The sequence below is a fragment of the Falco peregrinus genome, chromosome 4 (assembly GCF_023634155.1).
Source record: "Falco peregrinus isolate bFalPer1 chromosome 4, bFalPer1.pri, whole genome shotgun sequence".
NCBI lineage: Eukaryota > Metazoa > Chordata > Aves > Falconiformes > Falconidae > Falco > Falco peregrinus.
This window is the reverse complement of record NC_073724.1, coordinates 57295636-57320367: the sequence shown is the minus strand read 5'-3', so window position 1 is coordinate 57320367 and position 24732 is coordinate 57295636. Positions and strand designations below refer to the sequence as shown.

At 45.2% G+C, this 24732-nt stretch overlaps 1 protein-coding gene across 4 annotated transcripts in view; it reads right to left on the bottom strand.

Moving 5' to 3' along the window:
• Positions 1–5469: 5469 nt before the first annotated feature.
• The window catches only part of ADPRHL1 (ADP-ribosylhydrolase like 1), a 38229-nt gene continuing 18966 nt past the window's right edge, over positions 5470–24732 (bottom strand). For 3 of the 4 annotated variants that reach the window (XM_055802647.1, XM_055802646.1, XM_055802649.1), the window contains 4 exons: positions 23101–23228; positions 19369–19501; positions 18111–18264; positions 5470–12249 (listed from right to left, as the gene is read on the bottom strand). In XM_055802647.1, coding sequence (XP_055658622.1) covers positions 7476–12249; positions 18111–18264; positions 19369–19501; positions 23101–23228 — 5189 coding nt within the window. In that variant the 3' untranslated portion in view covers positions 5470–7475. Of the gene's footprint in view, positions 12250–17422; positions 18265–19368; positions 19502–23100; positions 23229–24732 lie in introns of those variants that run through there. The other variant, XM_005228643.4, reaches the window with a different exon arrangement.

The window sequence follows — 24732 nt, the reverse complement described above, 5'->3', positions numbered from 1 at the left end:
GAAGAAAGGGTCTGGCTTAGGCAAGGGTCAGGTGTCTCCCCAGGGTTTGCTTCTCACAGGCTAGCCCCAGGTTTGTCCGACTGCTCCAGATGAGCAGCAGGCAGGGCTGCAGCACTTTGGTCACCCTGGACTGCTTTGCGGGTAACTATTTCCATGTTCAGAGGTTCAGTTTGCCTGAGTTTTGTGTTCTGGTGGGGAGAGCATCCAGAGTAAATGCTGTTTTCCTTAAAGAAGGAGTAGCTGCCTGAGGCTTTTCTGCAGCTCTAATGCACTAATGTGGTCAGCAAGTTATTGGCTTCTCCTGCCAGCCTTGAATCAGGGGTAACCAAACCTGATCCAGCCCTCCTGCGGCACCAGGTTCATTTCAGGTGTGCATTTAATCAATCCCTTCACCAAGCAAAAGCAAGAACAGACAGTGATGTCAGGTCATGCAGCCCTGGCTGGCCGCCCCCACTCAATGGGCAGCACAGGAGGAGGACGCTGGTCTTTCCAGCCTGATCCTTAGCCTGTCACTGCTCCTATTTTGGTGGCTGGAGTCACCTCCTTGGCATGCAGCCTGCTCTTTGCTCAGGTCTGAGGAGCCAACGGGGCCAGGGCAGCAAGGAGCAAGCTGCAGAAAATGCAGCTTGTCATGTTCTTTTCAAAGCCACAACATTTGCATAATTAATGCTCCATGTTTTCTACCTATTCCCAACTGTCCCATGAAACTCAGCATGTGTCAGCTCTCTTGGGTGTAAGGAAAACAGTTTGCATACTGATGAGATACTTACAGGCGCTGTTTCTCTGTTTCTCATGTTCCTTCCTTGATAATGACAGAATGATTACAAAATCATTATTTTGTACGCTTTTATTATTTTCATCTTCTGAACACACAAATAAGACTCCGTGGTACAAATAAGTAACCCATCTAAGAAAGAAAACAGTTTTATTAAGAAATCTGTATGATATGACAATGGTACAGACTTTTTTGTTACATGGTGGGTGTAATTTAAATGAGTTAATAAAGAAGATGTCTTTTGGGGACTTCTATTCTTCTGTGATAAGTTTCCTGGAGCCTGGAGACAGTTAGAGCTGAGATGCATTTGGTGGGTGCTTATTTGGGTGCTTGGATCACTGTTGCCAGCACTGTTCCCATTCTTCAGAAGAATGTAAGATCTCAGTAACAGCAGCTAGCAATCCAGAGCTGCCTTTGGGTGGTCCATTGCATTGGTACGAATCCCAAGGGTGACAAGAATTTCATTCTGATGGTGTCAGCTTGACAAGAATTTCATTCTGATGGTTTAGCTTGACTAAACACAGCTATTTCTTAGTAAGGATGGACTGGCTCTACAGTGTCCAAGAGTTTTCTTTCTTTGATTCATGGGAATCATGATGGGAAGGACTCACCTTCTTTTTAGGCTGTCTCTCAACCGTATAAAAACTCTCACTTCCCTGCAAGGGCCAGAGTGACCAGCTTAGCAAGTGCCATGGTGCAGGCTAAGAAAGTGCGTGGTCTGCACAAAGTGGTTGCAATTCCTTGTGGTAAAAGCAACCTGCATTGGCTGCATTCACGCACAGGGCTGCAGCAAGCTGGCCAGTCCCTGCACGCCAATTCTTTTGTTCACAGTCTTGTTTTTCAGATGTAGAGGCAAGTAGGTATCTGTGAACTCTCCTGTATTTCAGAAATCTGGGTTGGTTTTTTTTAGAAGGGGCTTTGGTTGCCTAACATGAGGCATCTTATGAAAGAAGCTTAATTTTCAGAAAGCAGGTGCTGAGCCCTTCCCCCAAAAATCAGACCCTTTGATGAAGTGTCCCATGTTGGATATCTGGAGTCACTAACTATTTTTTTAAATATATGCTGTAACAGCTATTTGATGGCTTTGTGAGGATAACCAGTTCAGTGTGATATAGATTTCTACGGTTTTATCTTCTCAGGAAATTTTCCCTCTGGCAGCACATTTGTGCTGTTGTATGGCATGCACCACTGAGAGCCTGCTGTAGTGCTGCCTTGCCAAGTGACAATGCCACCATCTTACAAAGCTGTTCTTGCTTCTGCAGCTCAGTCGAGTACAAGCAACTGAAGGCACATTAAGGACAAACCAAGTACAATAACAGGAGGTGTGTAGCAATTCCCAAAATGGTTTCAGGTCCTTTGGGTCATAAGAGGTAAAATATTGACCTGCTCATTCTTCGGCTATTCAGTATACAAAAAGTCTTTTAGCTGGCAGGAAAGCAGATACCCAGCAAGACTTTTTTTTTCCTGTGTTGAAAGTTCTCATCAAAGAGTGGAAAATGTTTCATTTTATGAAAAGATGCTCATGGAAATGAAAAGGAGAAATAAAGATTAGAGGAGATGATGCATTTTGGAAACCAAATAGTGAGGGAAGTAGTTAAAATCGTTTCTGCTAATAGCTGATAATACCCTGTGCTGATTTTTCAGGTACCAGCCAATTTACTTCAGCGTTCCAGAGGAACTCCTCACCCCAAAATCCTTAAGGATACCTAGCTGTTACTTGTCGGGTTTCTCTGGTCACACAGACAACCTCCTTTTGGATGCATGCAGTCCTTAGCGGCACAGGAACAAGAGAAGAAATGGTTGCCTACATCTCCCTGCTATTCCCACCGCTGTCCCTACTTTCCCTCCGCTTTCGTCAGCGCTTGCTTGCAACCTGCTTTAAAATTCAGCCATTAGGTGGAGCGTTCCTACTGCCATCAGCCCAGAGCTTTCCTCTGGCATCTCGGGGTTGGGAGGGATGCTTCACCGAAGCGCTGAATAACCCCTGTGTGCTGGGATCTGCTGGCTGCAGGTGGGAACGAGAAAGTTAAAATGGGAGGAAGAAGCTGCATTTTAATGTGAGGTATCTTCTATTCTCTTTAGTGCTTTTTTCCATTACCAGCTCCATTGACATCCAAAAAAATACAAAGGGGGAAAAAACCTGAGGCAAATCATACAGCTTAAGGTCTTGGTCTCTTTTTTTGTCATGTGTAGTGTGTTAAAGATTGTCTGAGAAACAGCACTAGAAGATGTTGATAAATACTAAGTTATTTCACAGTTCAGAGCTAGAAGTGTGCATTCATTAATTTTTGGTTTCATTTGAACAATTTGGAATTCGACAGCGCTACCGGGACAACGGTTTCTCCCCAATTTTGAGGTCTGGAGAAAAGCAGTGACACATTTCCCACCTTCGATGTGGACTGGTCGTGCCTCATGGTATAGCACTGGCCTGAGTACTTCCACTAGCTAGAACTTCTCAGGGCTTGGGCTCTTTATGCTTTATATCCCCTCTTTCAATTAAAAAAAAAAAAATTGCGAACATTTCATTAGTCTCGTGGAGACAATACTCATCCAGCACGGCTTAGCAGCCCTTCCTGAGCTGGCGGGGGGGGGGGGGGGGGCGGGGAGGGAGCTCTCAGATCTTCCCCTGGGCTCTCTGAGCTCTCTCAGTGCCTGAAGCCCCAGAAATATGGGCATCACATTCACTTCATGAAACTTCTGGAGAAAGTGGTGGTCTCTGTACAAAGCTGGGGCTCTGAGGCCTGGATTTGTCCCACTCAGCCCCGAGCACCTCAGTCAAGGGATGTGTTGCTGTAGAAGATGGAGGGAGAGCAGGGCACATCCAGAGGGCCATTGACCTTGTGCTGAGTTTGGGGACCAAAGGCAGAGAGGTTAGTCCTTCAGTCAGAAATGTGGGAGAACGAATGGGGCTGCTGGAGATGATGGGCGTGTGTTCGACAGTGGGAAAGGGGGCTGTGCTACCTGCCGTACTGGTGTGCAGTTTGTTCAGGTCCAGGCTTGGCTATCCAAATCATCCCAAACCAATCCCTTGGTGATTCCCATATTACTGAGCTTACCTGAGAGGTGTGCTGCTGATGTGAAGTGACTAGGGGAGATTTTATTATCTTCTAATTAGAGAGGACATAAAAAATCTGACAGACTTCACTGATGACTGCTACTGGAAGCCTGCCTGGATTCTCTGCTTGTCCTGATCTCTGCGCCACCACTAACCACTGAACTCCTCTCAGACCTGCTTTTTCAGCTGGGAACCTTTTAGGTACCCTAGTTCGGGCTCTTTAAACACCTCTTTTATTTGGGCTTCCAAAAACTCCTGGAAAGCTACACTTTGGAAAATCCAGATCAATGGGCTATTGCCAGGGAAATTACATGGTCATTCATTGTGCCCAATCCCCTTAAAAAAAATCTCTGTGGGAGTCTAATTCCATAAGAATCTGAAATTTTAAATGATGTCACCACAGAGGGGTAACCTTGAAAAACCTTGTCTACCTGGGCTTTGTTCTTTCTTTCTTTTCCTTGTGCCTGGCCTGGTTTTGGTTGTCTGTCTGTATCTACAGCTAGCCAGGGCTTTAAGGAGGCATTACTAAAACTGGCAAAAAAAATTTCCTGCTGCGTTTAGTGCTTGCGAAGGACCTAATGCCTTCAGTGACCTTGAGAGATGCATTTTAGTAATGCAGAGACCTGGAGCATGGTGAAGGAACAGAACGGTACAAAACTACACCTGTTGTGCAAAACCACGAAAGCCGAGAGATGTGCTGGCAGGAGCACCAAAAAGATCTGCTGTTAGGTCAGACAAAGTGAGGTAGCAGCCCAGGAAGGCTCCCTTCACTGCCTCTCCGGTCACAGGGTGGGGGATGTGCTTAAGGGAAAGCAGAGCCACGAGGCCTCTCCTCCTAGTGTGAAGGAGGCTGGGAAAGACTCCTGGAGACTGGGAATGACACTGTTTTCTGTTGTGTGTCTCCCTCAGGCAAGGGTCTCATCAGGGTTCAAGCCTGGCCATTTGCACACCTGGCACGGCTGACATTGATACACGTACCACTCCTTAAACTCCAGTTCTTTTGGAAATACCCATTTCTGGCATTTCTTTGCTTATCACCAGTGCTAAATTTCCTGTCAGCATGGTCTGGGGTGGCTTGTTTTGGACTGTTGACTGCAAGACACACCGAGTTTCTACTGCTCTTCCAGCCATCACCACAGGAATTTGTAAGGCCTTACTCTCTCCTTCCTGAGGGATTAATTGTGTTAACTCCTGAAATGAAGTGATTTCCTTAAGTGAGGCATTACCCTTAAGGATGCATTCAGTGCAAATCTCTGTCACATTTTAAGTGCACTTCAGGGAGGAATGGCCAATTGACTTGGATAGGTGATTTACATTTTACCAGGGAGATTAAGGCATGCAGCAACCTAAAAGTTAATCCCCACAGGATGACTTCGGGAATTGTCCTGAACACAGGGTGCTGTGTTTTAGCCTCCTGGTGCTTTATCTCTGTTGAGAAAAATAGACATTGCGGTGTAAACTGGAACAGCTGAGGGTCTCCCGGTGCCCGCTGACTGGCTCTCCTGGAGGGTACCTGCCTAACACTTGGGTAACTTTCTGGCAGACAGAAGAAGTCCTTTAAGTTTTAGAGGGTAGTGATTTCCAGGTGTGAATAAGGGGCAAGCCCCGCCCCCCCCCCCCCCCCCCCCCCTCCCGTAAATGTCTTTTAAAAGATTAGAAAAAGAATAATTAAAATGGCCTCTCCTGTGCTGGCAGGAGAAGCCAGCTAATAGAGCATTTACTATTCAAGTCTGGTGCAAACGCTCTATGTTGTAAGGAACTTTCTCAAATGGGTAATGAAATCATGGACAATAAAAAGTAAATTATGGTTTAGGTTTAGTACAAAGTGGGCTTTATGGTTGCCAGCTCATAAAAGCTCAGTGGGTGAAGTGCACCTCTGCATTTCTGCACACCTCTGCACAGAAGGGCAGTCTTCCATCTCCAATAAATTCTGCTGGGCCTCTGTTTTGAGGACTGGTGTGAAATACAAACGTGATTTTGATTTTGTGAGCCTCTGGATGCCAGAAAGCCAAATTCTTGACATGTTGTGAAGGGAAAGAAGTCTAACTCTAAGCCTTTTCAGTGGTCAGGGGACATGATGTTCATGTCCCCTTTTCCTCCTGGCAGCGTCACCGTCAGGGCCAGCCCAGTTGTCACGTATGTGACTCACGCGCATTGTGCTGGCAGACGGGTTTGATCTCAGCTTGCTGCCAGCCTGTTCTTCTCCCTGTCCCCTCGCTGGCAGTGGGTCAGGGCGTTCTGCCAGCCTGGGCTGGAGGAATGGTCAGCCCCAGGCTGCACAGAGTGAAGTCTTGGAAAGCGTCGTAAAAATCGAAGGCAGGTCACTGCCATGGGGGAGCAGGATCTCGCTTGTGCAAATCCTCTCTCTTCCTGGATAGCTCTGCAGCTTTCTGAAGGTGGGACCTTAGAATATGCCTTTAGGGTTCCTCCACAGTAAGTTTTAACCTGAACACATGGTTACAACGCTAAGCTTAAGTGACATACGGGACAGTGGTACTGTAAGATTCCTCTGCCTGACACAGCTTTGCTACGGCACCCAAGGTGGCAATCCTGCCCTCACTTCTCCAAAACAACATTCATCACACACAAACTTTGCGCAGAAGCAGCTATTACTGTAAACACAAAAAATCCTGTCCCATTAGTAGGGTTCATTGACACCGGCTGCTTCTTACTGCTCCATTGCACGTTGCGTTGTAGAACAAACGCTTCCTAAGACTTTTAATGTGAGCTGTGGCACCTGCCTCCTGTCTGTGTGCCCCAGGCTTTGGAGTGGGACAGATGTCCCAGGAAGAGCTGAATTGCCCTGGCAAAGTGTTGAGTCTCTCTGGCTTACATTGTCCTCAGGAGAGGTCCTCAGGGCCTTTCAGCTTCGAGCTTTTCTGAGCTCTTACACTTGTTGCATCTGCAGTAATTAAGAACCCCTTGAAATGCTGTATCTTTACAGCAATAATGCATACAGTGTATGGCCAAAGTGCAAATAGCTTCGGAGGAGGTTAAATCACTATTTTTCCAATATTAATATTAATGAGGCTGAACATTTGCATTCATGGTAAATCCTCTTGTAGCATCAATGTCCTTTGAGGTTTTTTCTGCAGATAAATGAAGCATTCCCCTCCTTCCCTCACTACTTTTGCTAAGTGTCACTCAGTGCAGCAATAAATCAACAGTTCCTGCTAATCTGTGAAAAGGCAGAGTTTAGAATAAGTGGGTTTTGACATAATTAAAGCTGACACTGCCTACCACCATTCCTGGAAGAAGTACTAGCAGAGTTTCATTAGAATAAGTAAATACAAATAGAATTCACCCTGAACAGTCGTCTTTGTTACAAACAAAACCCATTAGTTAGCAGGGAGAGTCTGGAGCAGGGCTGAATTCACGCTGATCTCAAAACCCTTCTCATATTTAATTTATAAACTGATGATTAATTCAGTGATTAGCTAATTCACTTGCAGTGATTAATTTAATTCATGTCTTCAGGCTAAAGTTTAAGAAAGAAAAAAGCCCAGCTCAGATAGATGCACATCAATGTCCTTGTGATTAAAAAATGATAATATAATGCCCTGGAGAGTGAGGGAAAAAAGAAAGATCAAGAGAACTGGTGCCATGACCAGTTGTAAGTTCTTGCCTAAGCTGTAGCCATATTTTTTAGCTCTGATGTTTAAACGTGTCGGTTACTCTAATGATCAGTGGTTTGAAAGATGAATCTAAGGGTCTTTCACTGTAGCTTTCTACTGTGTATTTCGAGAGTGGCGCTGCTTTAGAGCAGTCCTCCAGTTCTGCTTTTTTCTCACTTGTTTTGCCAGCTGCCTGCCAGCTCCCCTCCCTTTCATCAATATCTTTCTCACGCCTCACCAAATTCTTTGATGAGAGCGTTTGGTACTTCTTCAATCCAGGCTGTTTTTTTCTATTTCCAGCAGGATTTTCCTCATCTTTTGTTGCAACATGAAATGAGGATGATTTGGGGAACTTCTCTTCGGTAAGAAAACTGCTCTCTTTTGGGTTGGTATTGCTTTTACAATTTGTGCCATCACTTGGCAAGGGAGCTTGGTAGCTCTTGAACTTGCCCACAGGGCCTTCCTTTCCTGAGCCGTCATTGCTGTGCTTCTCTGATTGACCTGAAAAGCGTAGCTGATATTTCTTTCTTCTCTCAGATTCACTCTTATTTTCCGGACTACCAGTTTTATAAGTTGTTTTTTCATCAGGTGGTGGTGGCAATTGCTTAGTTTTGGCTGTGGTGTTCTCTTCTTGAGGCTTTACCAGTGAATTTGAAGATGGGGACTGGCGCATCCCAGAACCTGGATCTTTGCTTTGATCTTTTACAGCACTTGCATCAGGCTTTGTAAAACTTTCAGATACAGTTTGTTGTTTTTCTTTTCCTGGAGGATTTTTCTCAGGCTTTGATGATTTCCTGGAAGGAGGTACCTGATGGTTCCCAGAACCCTGGTATTTATCATTCTCTTTTACAGCCTTTGTTTCAGGTGACCTGATGTCTTCTGCTGCTGGTGTCTTTTGCTTTCTGTCTCCTGAAGTATTTTTTTCTTGGGGCTTCAGCACTTTGCTTGAAGAAGGTGACTTCCTGGAATTTGGATCTCCACCTTTTTGTTTTACAGTATTAGTACCAAGCTTCTTAAAACCTGCAGAAGCTGATGTTTGTTGCTTTTGCTCTGGAGTGTCATTTTCTTGAGGCTTAACCAATGTTTCTGACGATACTGATCGGTACTTCCTGGAACTTGGAAATTTGTCCTTCTCTTTTGCAGCATTCGCATCAGGCATGGTAAAATCTTCAAATCTCGTTTGCTGCTTGTCTCCCCTTGGATTGTTTTCCTCAGGCTTTGCTGATTTTCTTGAAGGAGGTAGCTGGTACTTCCCAGAATGCTGGTGCTCATTATCCTCTTTTACTGCCTTTGTTTCAGGTGGCTTGATATCCTCTGCTGCTGGTGTCTTTTGCTTCCTCTCTCCTGAAGAACTTCTTTTTTGAGGCTTCAGCACTTTGTTTGAAGGTGACTGGAGCTTCTCAGAGGTATGTTTAGTCTTTTTTTCAACCGGCTTAGTTTCAGGCTTTACAAAGTCACCTGGTGACTTCTGTGTCTCTAGAGGAGACGTCTGTTTCTGTGTCTCTAGAGGAGAGAATTTCTTGTCTTGCTTCACAGATTGATTTGATAATGGAATTTGATTTTTAGGATCACACAAAGTATTCTTCCCTCCTTCATGACTCTTTTTATGTTGCACTGGTTCATTTTTCAAATTACGAGGGGTATTCTCCTCCTCATTATTGTCCTGCTTTGATGTATTTTTTGGTGGCATAGAATAATTCTTGAAGTTTGACTTGATTTTTTTTTCCCCTGCAATGTCATTTGCATGTTTCATTGGTTCATTTGATGAGGACAAGTGGTGTTTCCCATTATTGCAGCAGATATCTTCATCTACTGTCGTATCATGGCCATGTTTCACAGAATCTCTTGAAGGTGTTAGATGCTTCAAACTCTGCCCAGTATTTTTCAGTCCTTCACTGTTAGTATCACGCTCTGATGAAGGTAACTGGGATGTCTGAGGCCTATGAGCATTCTTCTCATTTGAGGAGTTATTACCATGATACACTGTATCCCTTGGTGTGAATAGTTGTTCCTCCTCAGATTTATGCAAGACATTTCTCTCCTCTCTCTCATCTGTCTCTATCCTATCACTCTCACGCTTCCCATTGTCATCTGATGACATGAGCTTATCCTTTGTATGTATGGACACCTTATTTCTACCTTTTGCATGCTTCTTCTGGTCTGAGACCAATTCAGTTGATAAAGGAAACAGGTTCTTTTCCAGCATATCACTTCCTTGCTTCATGGTGTCATCTGAAGTTGGTGTTCGGTTCTTCTTCAAAAGTAATAGGGGCTTTCTTGCTAGCGCGGTTTTATTTTCATGTTTTCCTGGCTTCTTGGTTGAAAGTGAAAGACAGTTCTCAAATCCCTGACATGTATTTGTCTCTTCAGCTGCAGAGGTTTCATTTTCAGTTGCATGATTTGGGGACAGCACTTGGTTCTTCAAATCACACGTAGTTTCCTTCTCCACCATTGTATCATTCCCACAGTTTGTCAACTCATCTGAAGAGGGTAGTGGATGCTTCTCAGAGCCATGCTCATCCCCCAGATCACTAGCTCCCTGTCTCACCAGATCAATAGGTGGAAGGGCTGGGGTATTTCCAAGAGTGTGATGGATTCTTTGTCCTGCAATCCCACTCATTTGTGTTGGCAGAGGGGCTGAGGAGGGTGACTGCCCTACCTCAGAGTCAGGCCAGGGCATCTCATCTGCAGTGGCCTCTTCACGCTGAATGAAAGATTTGAATGGTTTGTGACAGGTCTCCAGGTCTGTCAAGGTACTCCTGTGCAGGGCCCGATTGTTTGCATGATTCATTGTTTCATTTGATGAACTTAATTTGTCCTTCCCAAAATAATCTTCTGCTACATAGGAACTCTGCTTCACAAAGTCACCTGGCAGAGGGCATTGTGTCTTTTCCAAATGAGAAGAGATGTGCTCTTCTTCTGCAGCACCAGGCTTCTGCTCCTGGCTCTCATTTGAGGAGAGAGTGGATTTGGTCTGATTTGCATCTGGATGTGCTATGTCTGCATTGGAATTAACAAAATTATTTTGTGGGCTGAGCATTTGAGGAGGCTGTGGCTGCTTGGTTTTGGATTCATTTTGCATTTGGCTGTTGGGTGTTTTATTTTCTTCTTCCTTTTTAGTTGGGACATCGCTATCTTTTTTGCCAGAAGTAGAGGATATTTTGTCTTCACTGTGATATTTCGCTCCTTCTTTGGCTTCCTCAGAACATCTGCCTCTTAAACCTGGTATCTTTTTTTGGACTATTGGTGGCCTTTTGCCAGAAGCTGGCATTAGGGCAGTTAGCTGTCGATCTTCCATTAGAGGCTCAACTTCACAAGCTGCTTGAACTCCTGGAGAATGAAATGGCAGGGTGTTTTCCAGTGCTTTCTGCTCTGGAAAAAATTTTTGGCCTGCAAACAAAATATCTTTTTCTGGCTCTGTGAGCTCTGTGTCAGCTTCCTCTGAACTGTATACATACATAGTTATTTCAGGAATCTCACCTGTTTCAGTATCCTGAGGACTTCGCTCATGGGCTCCTTCAGCTGTGCTAGAGTAAGGCAAGTTAGAAGGTGGGTTGTCTTCCTTAACATGTTGCCCAGCATTGGTAATCCACAACAGTGAAGATGTATCAGGCCCAGCTGTCATGTTATGCCTGTTGCAGTCTAGACTATGATCAGACAAGGGAAGAATGCTGTCTGCAGGAGCTTTGTTTTTACAGGTAGAAGAAGAGCTGTCTAGATTAGGATTAAAGTTGGGTGCTTGCTTTGTGGAATCTACTTTAGCTTCAGCACGGTCCTTTACATCAGATATGGCCTCAGGTGCCACCAGTAACTCTTCCTTGTCCTCCCTGTCCTGTGCTGCATTTGCCAGTGTTTTGTTCTTACCAGGTTCTTTGTTGGATCCCCCCTTTTCCTTCAGTGGTGTGTCATGACTGAAAGGCTGCTTTGCAGCATTATTTTTTGACCAGCTCCAAGGATGGTTAATTTCGGTAGCAATGCTGAGTTTGGGCACCGGGACTGTGGAGCACACTAAATATTGGGACTCTGGGCTGTTTATGCCTGTGGTTGTCATCGCTGCCGTGCGCAGCACTCTGACCTCTGGCTTACGAATAGTTTTTCTCTTTGGGAAGATTTTTGTCTTTTTCTCAGCTTTACGCAAGACCGGCGCTTTCACCTCTGCAGCTGAGCAGAGAGCGTTTCGTTCAAACTGCTCCTTCAGTATGGACAGGACCGAACTCCTGTTGACTATTTTGGGCAAACCACTCTTTGCCTCTTTCTTCTTCCAGATGGCAGACTTCTCCTTGGCTTCTTTTTCTTCGGCAGCTAAAAATTTCTTCAGGATGCTCTTCACCGTGTTTTTCCCACTCCACCTGGCCCTCTCGCTGGGCACCGTGTCTGCATCCTCCTCCACTGCTTTTCCATCTCCTTTCCTGTCTCTGCTTCTGTCCAGCTTGTTACCAGCCCTGCTCACCCACAGCTTCTCCTTAATGACCAGTTTGCCGACTTCTCTTCTTTTCTTGGTGTATGGCTCGCGATTGTTGTTTAGAAACCTGGACCGCAAGAGCTGAAACCGGGTGGGATGCTGTCCCCTGTTTGGATCTGGACATGGCTTGTTACAACTCACCTTGTTTTCTTTACCTTCCGCCCATTTTGTCCTCTTGCTGCTGAGCTGTGGGTCGCCAGCTGCGAGCTCGGTGACGTACAGCAGCAGGCTGCTGAGAACAGCAAAGGCCCCTTGCTCTGTTGCCATCCTATTGAGCTTCTTCTTCAGCACCAAAGGGTCTACCAGCACCTTATTATCTCCACAAAAGCGTGTGCTTTTTGTGCTGCACAAGAGAAAACACGAATGTTCTTTCAATCATCAACATTGCTGCTACCTCTTAACTTTGCTTTAATAGCATGCTGCCGCGCGTAAAATGGAAAAAAATACTCCAGTTTATAACTTCTCAAGAGAGTTGTTGTTAGTGGCCTGTTAAAAAGCATGCAAAGTGCTTTACAAGCTTCGTGAGGCATGGTGTAGCAGGAGCGCGCAGGGCTTCGCATGGTCCCATATGGCACTGCCGGCTCTGTCTTCTGCGCTTTGTGGGCAGTGGAAGCGCTTAGGTGGGCAAGCAACGCTCGTCGGGGTGACCACATCTCCTCTGGGCCACTCCTCACTCATTTAATATCACCGTGTCCTAATGAGAGGGCAACAAGGAAGGTGTTTTCCTTTCCTGCTAGGTAAAGCATAGGCAAAGATAAAACTGATGAGAACGCAGTTAGCAGGAAAACATAGTTCTGCCTCTGGGTTACAAAAACAGAGTCAAACCATTAAAATCAAATTTCAAGGCTGAGGAGCACAAATGTGCAGCTGATAGTTTTTGCTATTGGCACAGGTTAAAAGTCAGTAGGTACCTCTCCAGACTTAAAAAAAAAACACCACAGGATTTGGATTATTTGTTTTCTGAAACCCCACATCAGGACTATGCTCTTAAATCTGCTTTGTGAAGGGTAACATCACAACAGCCACACTGGCAATGTCCCTTGACAACAACACCCTTTAATCTGGAGGAAGAAGGCTGATACATTGGACCTACACTTGAGTTTGAAGAATCAGACGCTTGGACAGCTGGGGATTTAGGCAATGCTTTAATTGCTGTGGATCAGTTACTGAACTAAATACTAAACCCAGCACAAAAGCGGGAGCCTACAGTCAATAACAATAGCTGGGGCTAGGAGAGGGAAAGGCAAGAGGTGTCAGCTGTCTGACACCATGAAAAGCTGCAAGGTTACTTCACTGTGCAGTGAAATAGCTTCATGGGCAGAATGCAGCCGGCATACCGGGAGGGGATTAATTTTTATGAGCAGAAGTGGAATAAAAAATTCTTTAAATTAAGCCCACATGTAGAAAATGCAGAAAGGCTGCAAAGAGGCTCATGCTTTAGGGAGTGTCAGGCTCGAAAGGTGCGGAAGGCCCAGCTGTGCCCCAGCAGCTGGCACCCCATGGACTCGGGAAGAGACTGGACCTGCCCGTCCCCCTGCGATATTATGGAGACTGCAAAGTGGGGGGCTAGTTCTTGTCCAGTCAAGTCGTAAAATTTGGATTTCACTTGGCTGCATTTCAAACGCACATGTTGAAAATTACATCTCTCAGCAGTGGGATGAAGTTGCCATCTTGAATGGGAGAAGGTCTATTTATAATGACTTCGTAGATATTTTTAAAGGCCAATAAAAGAAGAAAGCATGACAACTGGCCCGTGTCTAATGTGACAAACAATACTTCAAAGGTTTTTATTGGGAATAACCACATTTCAGCATAGCACAGGTGCATGCTCTCACGTGCATAATGGGGCAACACCCGGCCTTTCCTTTACTGAACTGACCACAGCTAAAGAGGCAAGGCTCCCATGTTACACCAAGATCCCCATTTGTCACAACTATGAGAATTTTCAAAATAAAGAAAAAACCAGAATTCACGGTATAATTGTCTAAAAGTATCCTGCTTCACTCTCTTTTCTATAGCCAGTCTGCTGATATTTGGACTGAAAGCTTGCCATGGCAGAAGACCACTTGTCTCCCCCCTAAGAAGTGCCTGGTGCATTCAGAAACACATGTGGGGCCATCAGCCAGCGTGATTTAGGTTATCTCTGATCTCTCAACACAGCAGTGGAACCAGATGCCCTGCTTACCTCTCCCTCCTGGGCTACTTTGGATATAGTAAATGGCTACAGTAAAATATAGATTAGTCCTGCTTTCAGTGAGGTCAGCACAGCCAAACCACTATTGATTGTGAAGGGATGAAGATCAGACCCTCTCTGCAAGGAATATTCACAGTCATTAGTCACTTATGAGCTACAAAATTCGAACAGCTTCATTAAAATGTATTACTGGTGAGCCCTGTTCAGGATTCTCCTTTTCTATGCTGGAGTGTTCTTGCAGGATGCCATCTGAAATAGAGCATTTGTGGGAGTACTGCATTGCCTAAAGTACCAAGACATGTTGCACAGGTTGAGTATTTGATCCATATTTACCAGCAAGCAGCAGAAAATGATCAAACAGCTATGGCACCTATTCAGGGCATGTGCAGGTCTTCCAAGATGACCTCACCTGCAAACCAGCATCATGACTGTCTAAATCTGAAATACATTCTGTGCAAGGGCTGTGGTACAATGACACTGAATTCTGTGACCACCACAAAAAATGTGGGTAGTGATGAGTCTGTGTTGTCCCAATGTTTGGAAAACACCATGCCTCCCTCTCAGGGAAGGAGGGTGAAATCAAAGGATTTCTCAGGTCTGGGAGCATGACCACCATTTTCAACAGACCAAGACATCATCCCTAATATTTCTTCACCATCTTTTCCCAACTGGCATCCTGCTGTTCTTAAACTATGTGACCTATCAATGAATTATAGTAACCTCTATATCAACTACGGATAGCCAACTCTACTCCCACCTATGGCCAGCAGGAACTAGGCAGGTATCCCCCGTGTACAAGGAGGGATCTGCCAGATGACAAGGCAGATACTTGGGTTCCTCCCTGATGCTGTGAAATGGCCTAATGTGGACTTCAGCCTCCTCACTCCTCTCCTCCCATGGAGACACTGGTTTTTATTGCTTCTAATGTGCGTGATGGTGCCTCAATGTGCTGCTGGTTTCTGGAAGTGCTGCTGCATGGTTTTCAGTGTCTGGAGGACAGACCAGTTGGACCTCCAGAGGAGACAAGGCCACCTTCAAAAGTTTCCTGTCTTCTTGGCCCACGAATAATTAAGATGCATAACACAGGCAGCTTAGTTATTTGTTCTTTGACACTTAGCATGGCAGCATCAGAGTGGCAACAGCCTGATATGCTAACAGGTAGCAGTGCAACCCTATCCCGCTGGCTGGCCTGCTCCAGGGAAACCTCTGCAGCAGACACCACTGTGTTGTGGAGCAGAGGAAAGCTGACGTGCCACGGCAGAGGGACAGGAGCTGGCACTGTCCCACCGCCCTGTATGCACCCTCCTGCACCACCGCATCCAGCCTTTCCACTCACCCAGGGGTCTGGAGGCTGCTCAGCAGTGTGGTGTGGTGGCATCCTGTGGTGTCTGCTAAAAGCATACGGCTGCTGGAGCTTCTGGATTAGTCTCCGATGTGGAGAAAAGAAGGCCCTGTCCCTCCACTCTGAATTACATGTGAAATATCCAACCACCATTCTGCACACCCTGGCAGCCTGAAGAACTAGCTACTGTGTGGGCAGCACTCAGGGCAGGGGCAGGGGCAGGAGAAGGCAGCACTACAGAGACTTCATCAAAAGACAGGAAAACATATTGGAAACCACTGTCCAACTCATAGAAGCTGCCAGAGATCAATGGATTGCTCTTGGTTGACTCTGGGGAAATGGCCACAAGCTGGAGCGTGTGAGGTGCTGCATCCCGTAGGCCCCCTCGTCCCTGGGCATTCCGTCACTGCCCAGCTCTGCCGTGGTGTTTGGTCCAACGACCTGCCCCTAGATAAGGAAGGCAACCGGGATTGGCTCTGCCTGCTCGGATGGATGCACAGGCCTTCATAGTGTTTTCAGTGAAATGGTGGCCAACACGCCGCTTGCCTTAACAGCTGCAGAAATGATGCTTTATAGGTTCAGTCTTTGGGAACCACCTTTTAAATTAGTTTCTCTCACTTGTCTGAAACAAAACTTGGTCCTCCCCAGCCTGGATTGAAGGTAAAGTGGGAACAGTTATGAATGCTCTTCAACTTTTTTTGTGATTATTTTTTTCTAAGGGAAGAAGAAAAGCCAAAATACTAGAGAAAAATCCTACCTTATGCAGGATATGTTCTTCTCTCTTCTCTACTGCTCAATTTATTACAGGTATGCTAGAGGCATCCTAAACTAGAAGGAATGTTTTTATAAAGTCTTGATATTCTCTTAAATCAAAAGCTACTGACCAAATGCTCCTTTTTCCCCCCCACATATCTCTGAAGCAAACATGAAAGCACCTTGCAAAGCTGCCAAGAGAAAACATGCTAAAACAACAGCTCATAGTACAGAAAACATTTTCATACGGATATTGTCATGCAGGCTGCTAATCATAATGACAGGCATCACCTGCTCCTCTTTCTGCCACATAACATCCCAATGACAATTCCAGCAATTGCTTACATGGAAAAAGGAGTAGGAAAGTACTTATGTATTTTTAGCTATCTTTTTAAAACACAGTTCAGCAGCTGGAGGAGGACAGGAGAAACCAACACCATTAGGCACTTACTCAAAGTGGAGATTGGAAAGTGCTATGTAGACCTCAGTTTCTGAACTTCTGAGGTAAAACATAAGTTTAAACACCAGGGACAGATTCTGCGCTCACTTCTTCTGTGTCATTTCATTGAGGATTCCAGATTTGTGCCTGTGCTGCTGTAGGGGCATCAGAATCTCCTTCACCGGGGTTTACTATTTACTTTGCAGGAACTTTTAAGTGAATCATAATTTGTTGGCTTTCTTGAAAAATAAAAGTAAAACATTGGGGAAAAAAAGGAAAAGGGGAAAAAGGAAAATGAAAAAAAAAAGAAAATGGAAAGGGAAATGGAAAATAAGAGAAGAAAAATAAAAAAAAAGAAAAAAGAAAAAGGAAAAGGATAAGAAAAATGAAAAAAAAAGAAGGAAAAGAAAAAGAAAAAATAAAAAGAAAGAAAAAGAAAGAAAGAAGAAAAGGAAAGGGAAAAGAAGAAGTTGAAGAAGTTGGAGAGGACATGTGAGGCAAGGCAAGGCAAAGTAAGGCAAGAAAGAGGAAAAATGGGAATAAAGGAAAAAGGAAAAAAAAAAAGGAAAAAGGAAAGAGGAAAGAGGAAAAAGGTAAAGCAGTTGTAACTCTTCTTCTTGAGGTTTTTGTGGTGCTCAGACTTGTGGAATGTATCACAGCCTGACTGCTGACCTATTACAACTGCTTGAAGACCTTGGCCAAAATTTCTGATACTGATACAGCAACATGTAATCTGCTCACTCTAAAAATAAAGAATGATGCTTAGGAAATAGTGTAAGATTAATTTATTTACAAACATTTCAGCCAGTTATATTTAAAAAAAAACCCTTTTGTTCTGAAGACTGAAGAAGAGTAAAAGCATAATTCAGAAATTTTAGACACACTGAAGCTTTGCTGTTCCTTGGGAGTATTTTTAGTGTTGGGTTTTCCTTTTCTGGAAGCTTCAATTGTAACAATACCTTGCACCACAGAACTGGTGTGGAGTTCAGTGGTTTATTAAAAGCTAATCCGTGAGACATTAGGTTTACAAGTGTCACAGACACATTAGATTTGAGAAGAAGGAGGAACACAGTGGTGAAAGGATTGTCAAATATACAGAGAATATCCCCATAAGTGGCTCCTACCATTAGTTTTGCAGGAAAGCATTAGTTCTGAAAATTAATTTCATATGTGTGATTGCTGGTCACAGCTGCTTAGGAAGTGGTATTATAGCAAGTTAGACTGAAATCAGTCAAAAGAGGTTTCATTTATTTTTTTCCATTTGAGATTGTCTCACTGGTTTGAGCAGCACTCTTTATACTCAGAAATCACTACATCTGTAAAAAAACCACAAAGACCATAAATATCAGTCCTGAATAATTCAGCTATCTTCACCTACTAACTCTCGACTAATTCCTTCGCTATGGATGTCGGTCAGTTATCTACAGCGTTTGATATAGTCTTTATAGAAAGAGAAAATGGCAGAAGCCGCTTTACTTTTCCTCCATGGATAGCCGGTAAAGATTCTCGCCCAAGTACTCGAGCCTCTCCCTTTGTTCCAGGTCCTGGTACAAGCCTCTGGGGACCTTGCTCAGGCCATAAACCAAGCCGTAGAGGCAGCCGGCAATGGACCCAGTCGCTGCACTTTCTCCTGCAGGTTTAAGCACAATTGCAATGGTCTCAGTGTCACCAGCACATACAGAACCAAACCTGTGCTGCACAGAGGTGGAAATACAAAACTGCTGCGGGGGCATGGTGGTGGCACGGTGAGTCGGTCCCAATGGCTTGCACCACCCCACGTACTGCCTCCGGTAGCACAGGTGAGGATGCCCAGGGAAGGGAGCAAGGCAAGCACGTGATGATGCCTCTGCAGCATGTGCTCCTGGGCTAGGAGCTTCTACAGTGTGGGGAAAATTCACTCCAACACAGCAGCTCTTGTGAGCAGCTAGCCATCATTAGGAATAAAGGAGGGGAAAGTAGTTGCAGGGCTCCCTGCTACACAGAAAATGTCCTGGACTGGAGTGTCTCTTCCTTCCTCACAGCACAGTGTGGCACTGCACGTGCTTTAAAGCCTCCAGCCATGGTGAGCAGCACTGATGCTCCATGCAGTGCCCGCGGGCTTGTGCCTGCTGGGCTCTGCGGTGAGGGGCTGTGAGCTCTCACCGCTGTGTTGGGGCGAGTGAGCAACCCAGCAGCTTTGCAAAGGGCCCATGCCAGGCTGGGAGGGAGGGAGTGATTTGGGGCTGGGGTCCTTTCCCCCCAGCTACGCTGGCCCTCTGGAAAGCCCAGCAGGATGCAGCTGCCAGTGAGAGAGTTATCTCTTGCGAAGCTGTAGAAGTAATAAATTGTGTGCTTTAAAGTGCTAGGTTTCATCTGCCTGGCACTGGTTGGGCACTGTATTATTTTTCTCCCTTACTTGGTTTTGCTATGTGCAGCTAAGAGGTTCCTTTACCTGAGGGACTAACATTTTGGTGGGGGAAGATGCCAGCCCTTTACAAAGCCATGCTGGATTTACTCCTTGTGCACCTCTGGCGAAACCATGAGACTTGGATGGAATAGCATTTGAAAAGCACCGTAAATGGCTTGTGCGGCAGCTGCTGCTACAAGAAGGGGGTTTGTTTGGTGGGTAAAACCAGGGGCACAGATACAACAGGCAACGTGGAAGATCGGCCAACAGCAGCAGCCGACAGCCAGGAGGACTCTCTCCCACCCTTGGCAAGGGTGCAGAGCATGGGAGGCGCAGGGGGGGCCTCACCTCCGTGGAACATGGAGCGGTTGCAGAGCTCCGTCCAGTCCCCGCCGCAGCCCAGCAAGGCATCATAAGCAATCATGGGGGCATCGTGGCCTCGTCTGCCCCCCCGGCCTTCGGAGCTCCATCTCCTGTACGTCTGTGGGAGAGACGGTGGCATCAAGGTAGGGCATTGACAATGGGGGCGGGAGGCACACGGCTGTGCCAGGGTGACTTCTGCCCTGCTGGGTGGCAATAGCTCACCTCGCAGGGAAAAGGCAGTAGGCAGCCGCATTGCCCTTGTTGCCCACATTGCCCGCATTGCCCACATTGCCTGCACTGCCAGCATTGCCCGCACTGCCCGCACTGCCCGCATTGCCCACACTGCTGCCTGCGGCACAGGGTGAGACAGCACGGCCGCAGCTACCGCAGCACGGGTGGTGCCCGAGGTGCAGGTGTAAGCCTGCACTCCAGCTTAACGCACCAAGCTCTTGGCTGGCCATGAAGCTGGCTCAATTTAAGCAAGCCCAGAAGGCCAAAAAGTAGGTGACATAGATTCCAAGTTCACACCTTTGAAATATCTTATTATTTAAAAAACTCGGGTTGGTAAGGACTTACTTTGTCGGTCCTTTTCCTGCCTCTTGGAAATATTCTCAACTCCCCTTGTCACACATTTGCAAATGTTTCAATTAGCCAAGTTTTACATGGAGGGTGGAAAAGTTCCAATTCAGTTATTTCTTTAGGGGCTCAATTTCAGACTATGTTATCTTAAGCCCCTTCTCTGAATTTTTCTTGACAAGACTTTTCCCTCCTCTTCTACAAGTATTTGTTAAATAAAAGGGAAAATACTTTGCAAATGTAAGAAAAGTTTCTTCCTCAGGAGGAGAAAGAAGAAAAAAAACCCAAACCCACAGAGAGGTTTGCAGAGGAAAACCAGATTTTCTCTAGAAGAGGTAGCTCCAGAACTCACTTTTTCCTGCATCAAATCCCCAAATTAAATCAACGCTGATAAATTTACAGTAAAATAGTACCTCCCTTTAAAGGAAATGGGCAGCTTTGTTTCCTGAACTTTAAGTTTCATTACATTAGATCCACTTGTTGCTGCTTGGCTGGCTCTTGGTTTCTGCAACCCATATGCAGGGTTTACCTTTATATCTGTTCACGTTACCCTCAGCCATTACACACATGATTGTGGTTTATGTGCATATACATCAAACAAAGCAGAGTTGGACTGCAGCTTTACTCTGCTGCTGTCAGGGTTTTTGTTTGTTTGTTTGGTTGGTTGGTTGTTTTTGGTTGTGGGGGTTTTTTTTTCCCCATCTATAAAGTATTTCTGTCTTTATCCTGTCCTCTGACACATGCAAACTTTCCAGCCTTCTTGCTGCAGCTCAGAAGCTGGTGGAGCAGTACTGGCCCATGTGTAATACTACCAAAGGCAAGAGGACTAAGCATGGAGGTGCTATTCTGGGTGCGCAGGCAGGAGGCTCAAGTGTTCCTGCATTTAGCCCTTAAGACCCCATACGCTTCTGCACACGTCTGATGTCATCCCACCTGGCTGAAACAACTTTACATTAGGGATAGATGTCCTCGTGGCCGAGCCTGGGGGGACTTCACCAAGGCAGCCCTTCTCAAACTTCGCAGCCCTGTCGTGTGGCACCAGCCCAGCTTCCCTAGGGTGGGTGGGCAAGGACCCGTATCACAGAGTGCGTGGACTGGAGTGTCAATACCCACTCCTTCCTGCTGAAGGCACTGAGCTGCTGCCAAGCCCTGGAGGTAATTCACAGGTCCTCTCCTCGCTGCAAACCCCTGCAGTCAGTAATCACAGCTGCCTCTGACTTCCTCACCCTCCAGGAGCTGACCCACTACTGGCTAGCACTCCCTTTCCATCTTTCCTTTTCCTTTTCCACCCCTTTTTGGGTCCTTGCACAGTGCTGGTTTAAGCAACTCCATCTTAAGGGGATGAGCTCCTCAGAGTCTAATTGGCCTGGGTCACACACCGTGTCCAGCATGGGAAAGTGAGCAGGGTGACAGATTTATTTGCAGAAGCAAGGCTGACCTCAAGTGCAGAGCAATGTCTGCCTGCTGACTGTGTATCTAGTATGTTCCAAACATGTACCACTGAAAAATGATTTATCCTACATTGGCTCATCTTGTATTTATCCATTCAAGAAGGAGTAATTTGCCTTTTTTCTAGTTTTCTCCAAATTTAAGCTGTATACCTGCTTATAGAGAATGTGACCATTGCTGCTTAGAATTTTGAGGTGTCATTTCTTTTAGAGAGGGAAATTGCCCTTGTGATGTACTTGGATCAATCCAAGCCACATTTGAAGGCTTCACTTTCACAGCTCCTAAGCTGGTACATGCCTGCGAAAAGGCGCACATGGTCAAGCAGGAACATGTGTACAGTGACCTGCTGGCAAGAGTGGTGCCAGATATTGGTGCTTTAGTAATGGTCTGCAGAAAGGCGATCAGCTATACCTCCAGACACAAGTGGCCTGCTAGTTTGGAGGGAATGCAAAGGAAAACACTCCTGGGAAAAAGGCAGGCAGGATGGTGACCTTCTCCTCATTTATTCTTTCCATGGCTATTAACATGCTCAGCTTACAAGCATATTAAGTCTCTGGACTTTTGTCAGGCTGTGATCTCTGGCTGGTGGTGGAGTTTGAGGGTCAAGCAACATTTACCTTTGTTGTGCATCAAAATAAATAGCTCAATAGGCTAAATTAGTTGGGCTGGGGTGGTGAAAGTAAATTTTGTTTCTGCGTTAGGAATTCATGCAGTTCTCTCTTGAAATGATCATGGGGAAATACTATTTTAGTTTCTCCTAAAGCTAAGACTCTGGTAGAACTGGAAGGAACAAAAAGCTGGTAGTGAATTCATGGCACTGAATTAATAAATAAACCTGGAAGGGGATTTATTCTTTATGTTTAGAGTGAGCAATTTCTTATTATCCACAGTCAATCTATCTTCCATTGGCACCTTTCACTGCATAGATAAGCACCTAAAAATATATTAATTGACTTCTCAGAATAGAACTGTTTTAATAGTCTGGAAAAAGGATTGATTTATGGGAAAGGGTGACAAGAATCACAGACTCATTGCTTAGCTGCTAAGTGGAGAGTTTTGAGAGGTGCCAGCACATATCAGAAAGCTGTGAACACCAGGGAAGAAGACACATTCTTTCTCTTGAGTTAAGAAAATATAACCAGAATTGATGAGGCAAAGGAAAGATCATGTATGCTATAAAGTAGTATCCCATGGGACGTGGTGAAACACCATCTCTTGAGACACTTAAAACTAGTCTGGGCACAGCCTGCCTTGGCAGAGAATTGTGTAGGATGGCTGTCGTCTGTTCAGAGGACCATGACTAAGTCCAGCTCCTAGTATCCAGGGGGATTTCTGTGGGACTTGGGCCACAGCTCCATTAGGATCCATCCAGTGACATGTTTGCCCTCTCCACCCTCAAATAGCTGTGGCTTACGTTTTGTGCCTGCTCTGGGTGTCAATACATGTGACATTCAGTCGGCCTCTCTGCCATGTTTCCTCCCATTGCAGCAACCCCAGGACTGGTGACAACTGCTTTCTTACGCTAACACATACCAGGGCCAAGAATGGGAGTTGTTTTTTCTTGCCTGAAGAAAAAGAAAGTCTTCCTGACTACTCTGGCACTGGGAACAGCTGAAAAATCCTGGTGTGTCTCTTTGAAAATACCTCTCTGGGTTTAAAGGCTTTCCGAGCGCTTCCTGAAATTCCAGTTACCTTTTCTCTCTCCTCTGCGTCGTAGTTGTCTGGAAAGACAGGTTTATTCTGATTTTCCTCATTGATTTCTCTCTCCTCCAAATAAAACTGCCACTTGGCTTCAAAATAAAACCAGTGCTCCTGATATTCTGAATACAAAAGAAATTAATGATGAAGTATTTCATCTTGGCAATCTTTTCAGTTTTACTTCAATACATGTTAAAGAAAATTACAGTATTGACTGACCCAGAACCCTAGGTATTTTACAGTAATGTACATTAAGCAGGCTTAGGTACTAAGTATGCATTTTAATATGGAGTGGGACATCTAACTGGAAACAGAAGATGTGAACGAAGGGAATATTTTCAGTCTTGTGGTATTTTTATGGTGTATTAAAATTACATTAAGATACATCAATATGAGATTTTTAGAGAACTTACTGAGAAATGATCCAAAGAAAAGGTAAGAGTCAACAAAAAGAGAAAAAAAATCAATATTATGCCAATTTTTATATTCCTTTCTTATGAGTAAAGAATATCTGAAAATGCTTACATGTCCTAAATGCAAATTGCCTCCTGCCTCAGTTATCACTTTTTAATCACGTAATTTCTCCAGTATTTCTGTTCTGTTTTCACAGAGTTTCTATGTGATCTTTCAGGAAAAGGCAGATAGGAAAGGCCAAATTTTCCATTTGCATATATTATAATACCTATCAAATGTAGTAGAAGGGACAAACAGCACACACATCTGCTATCTGTGCCCACAGAAATAAGCCTTTTTTAATAACCATAGGTCTTTCGCCTTTTTCTGTCACTATTGGAAGAGTATCTCTAATCACGCTTAACACTGTGTGTGTAAATAATCTTATGAAATTCAGTTTATTCTCAAACCAATGCTCTGGCTCAACCTTTTTATAAAAGATTATAAAGGTGTGTAAGTCACCCCGACCTGTTAAGCACACACACATGCACCCGTCTGCAGAAACGAGGCCTGAGTGAAACCTGGCCTGGGAAGCCCATGGGGATATGGAATTAGAAAGCAGTGACATGGACCGGGCGGCTAAGTGTGCCAAGGCAAACTAGCAATTCAGTATGGGACTGCTGGTGTACAGTTTAAAATAAAACTGAGCATTGCCATTTTTTCCCTGGCTCTGTCCTGCTTGGTCACTCCGTTGTGTGCTGCAAGTGGCTGAGGAGCATGCACACAGCCAATTTCTCTGAAGGACGTAATCTGATTTTGCTTATTTGCCTAAATTGCCTCTTTGGCAATTAAAATCTTTAAAGCAGTTCAACTCCTTGCAAAAAAATCCAAGCTGCCTTGTAGGACCTGATAGTCTCCCAAGGCTGCTGGCTCCCCAGCCCCAGACAGGGATGAGCCTTCAGCCACATGCCCTCTATGCGGGTGAATGCCCAGCTGCCCTTCTTCTGAGTCCATGCCCCAGTTTTGCCTGATCACAAGGAAGCCATTCACTAGAACCCTAAAAAACTAGGGTGGGGGTTAGAAAACAGAGTGAAAGTGCACTCACAGCCATCAGGCCAAGAGAGCATCTTGAGGGGAAAAAAAAAGTCACATGAAGAAAATGTTGGCAGTTGAAGTGAACTACCAGCACCCACTCCAGCAGCTGGTTGCAAGACTGCTTTTAGAAATGCAGGT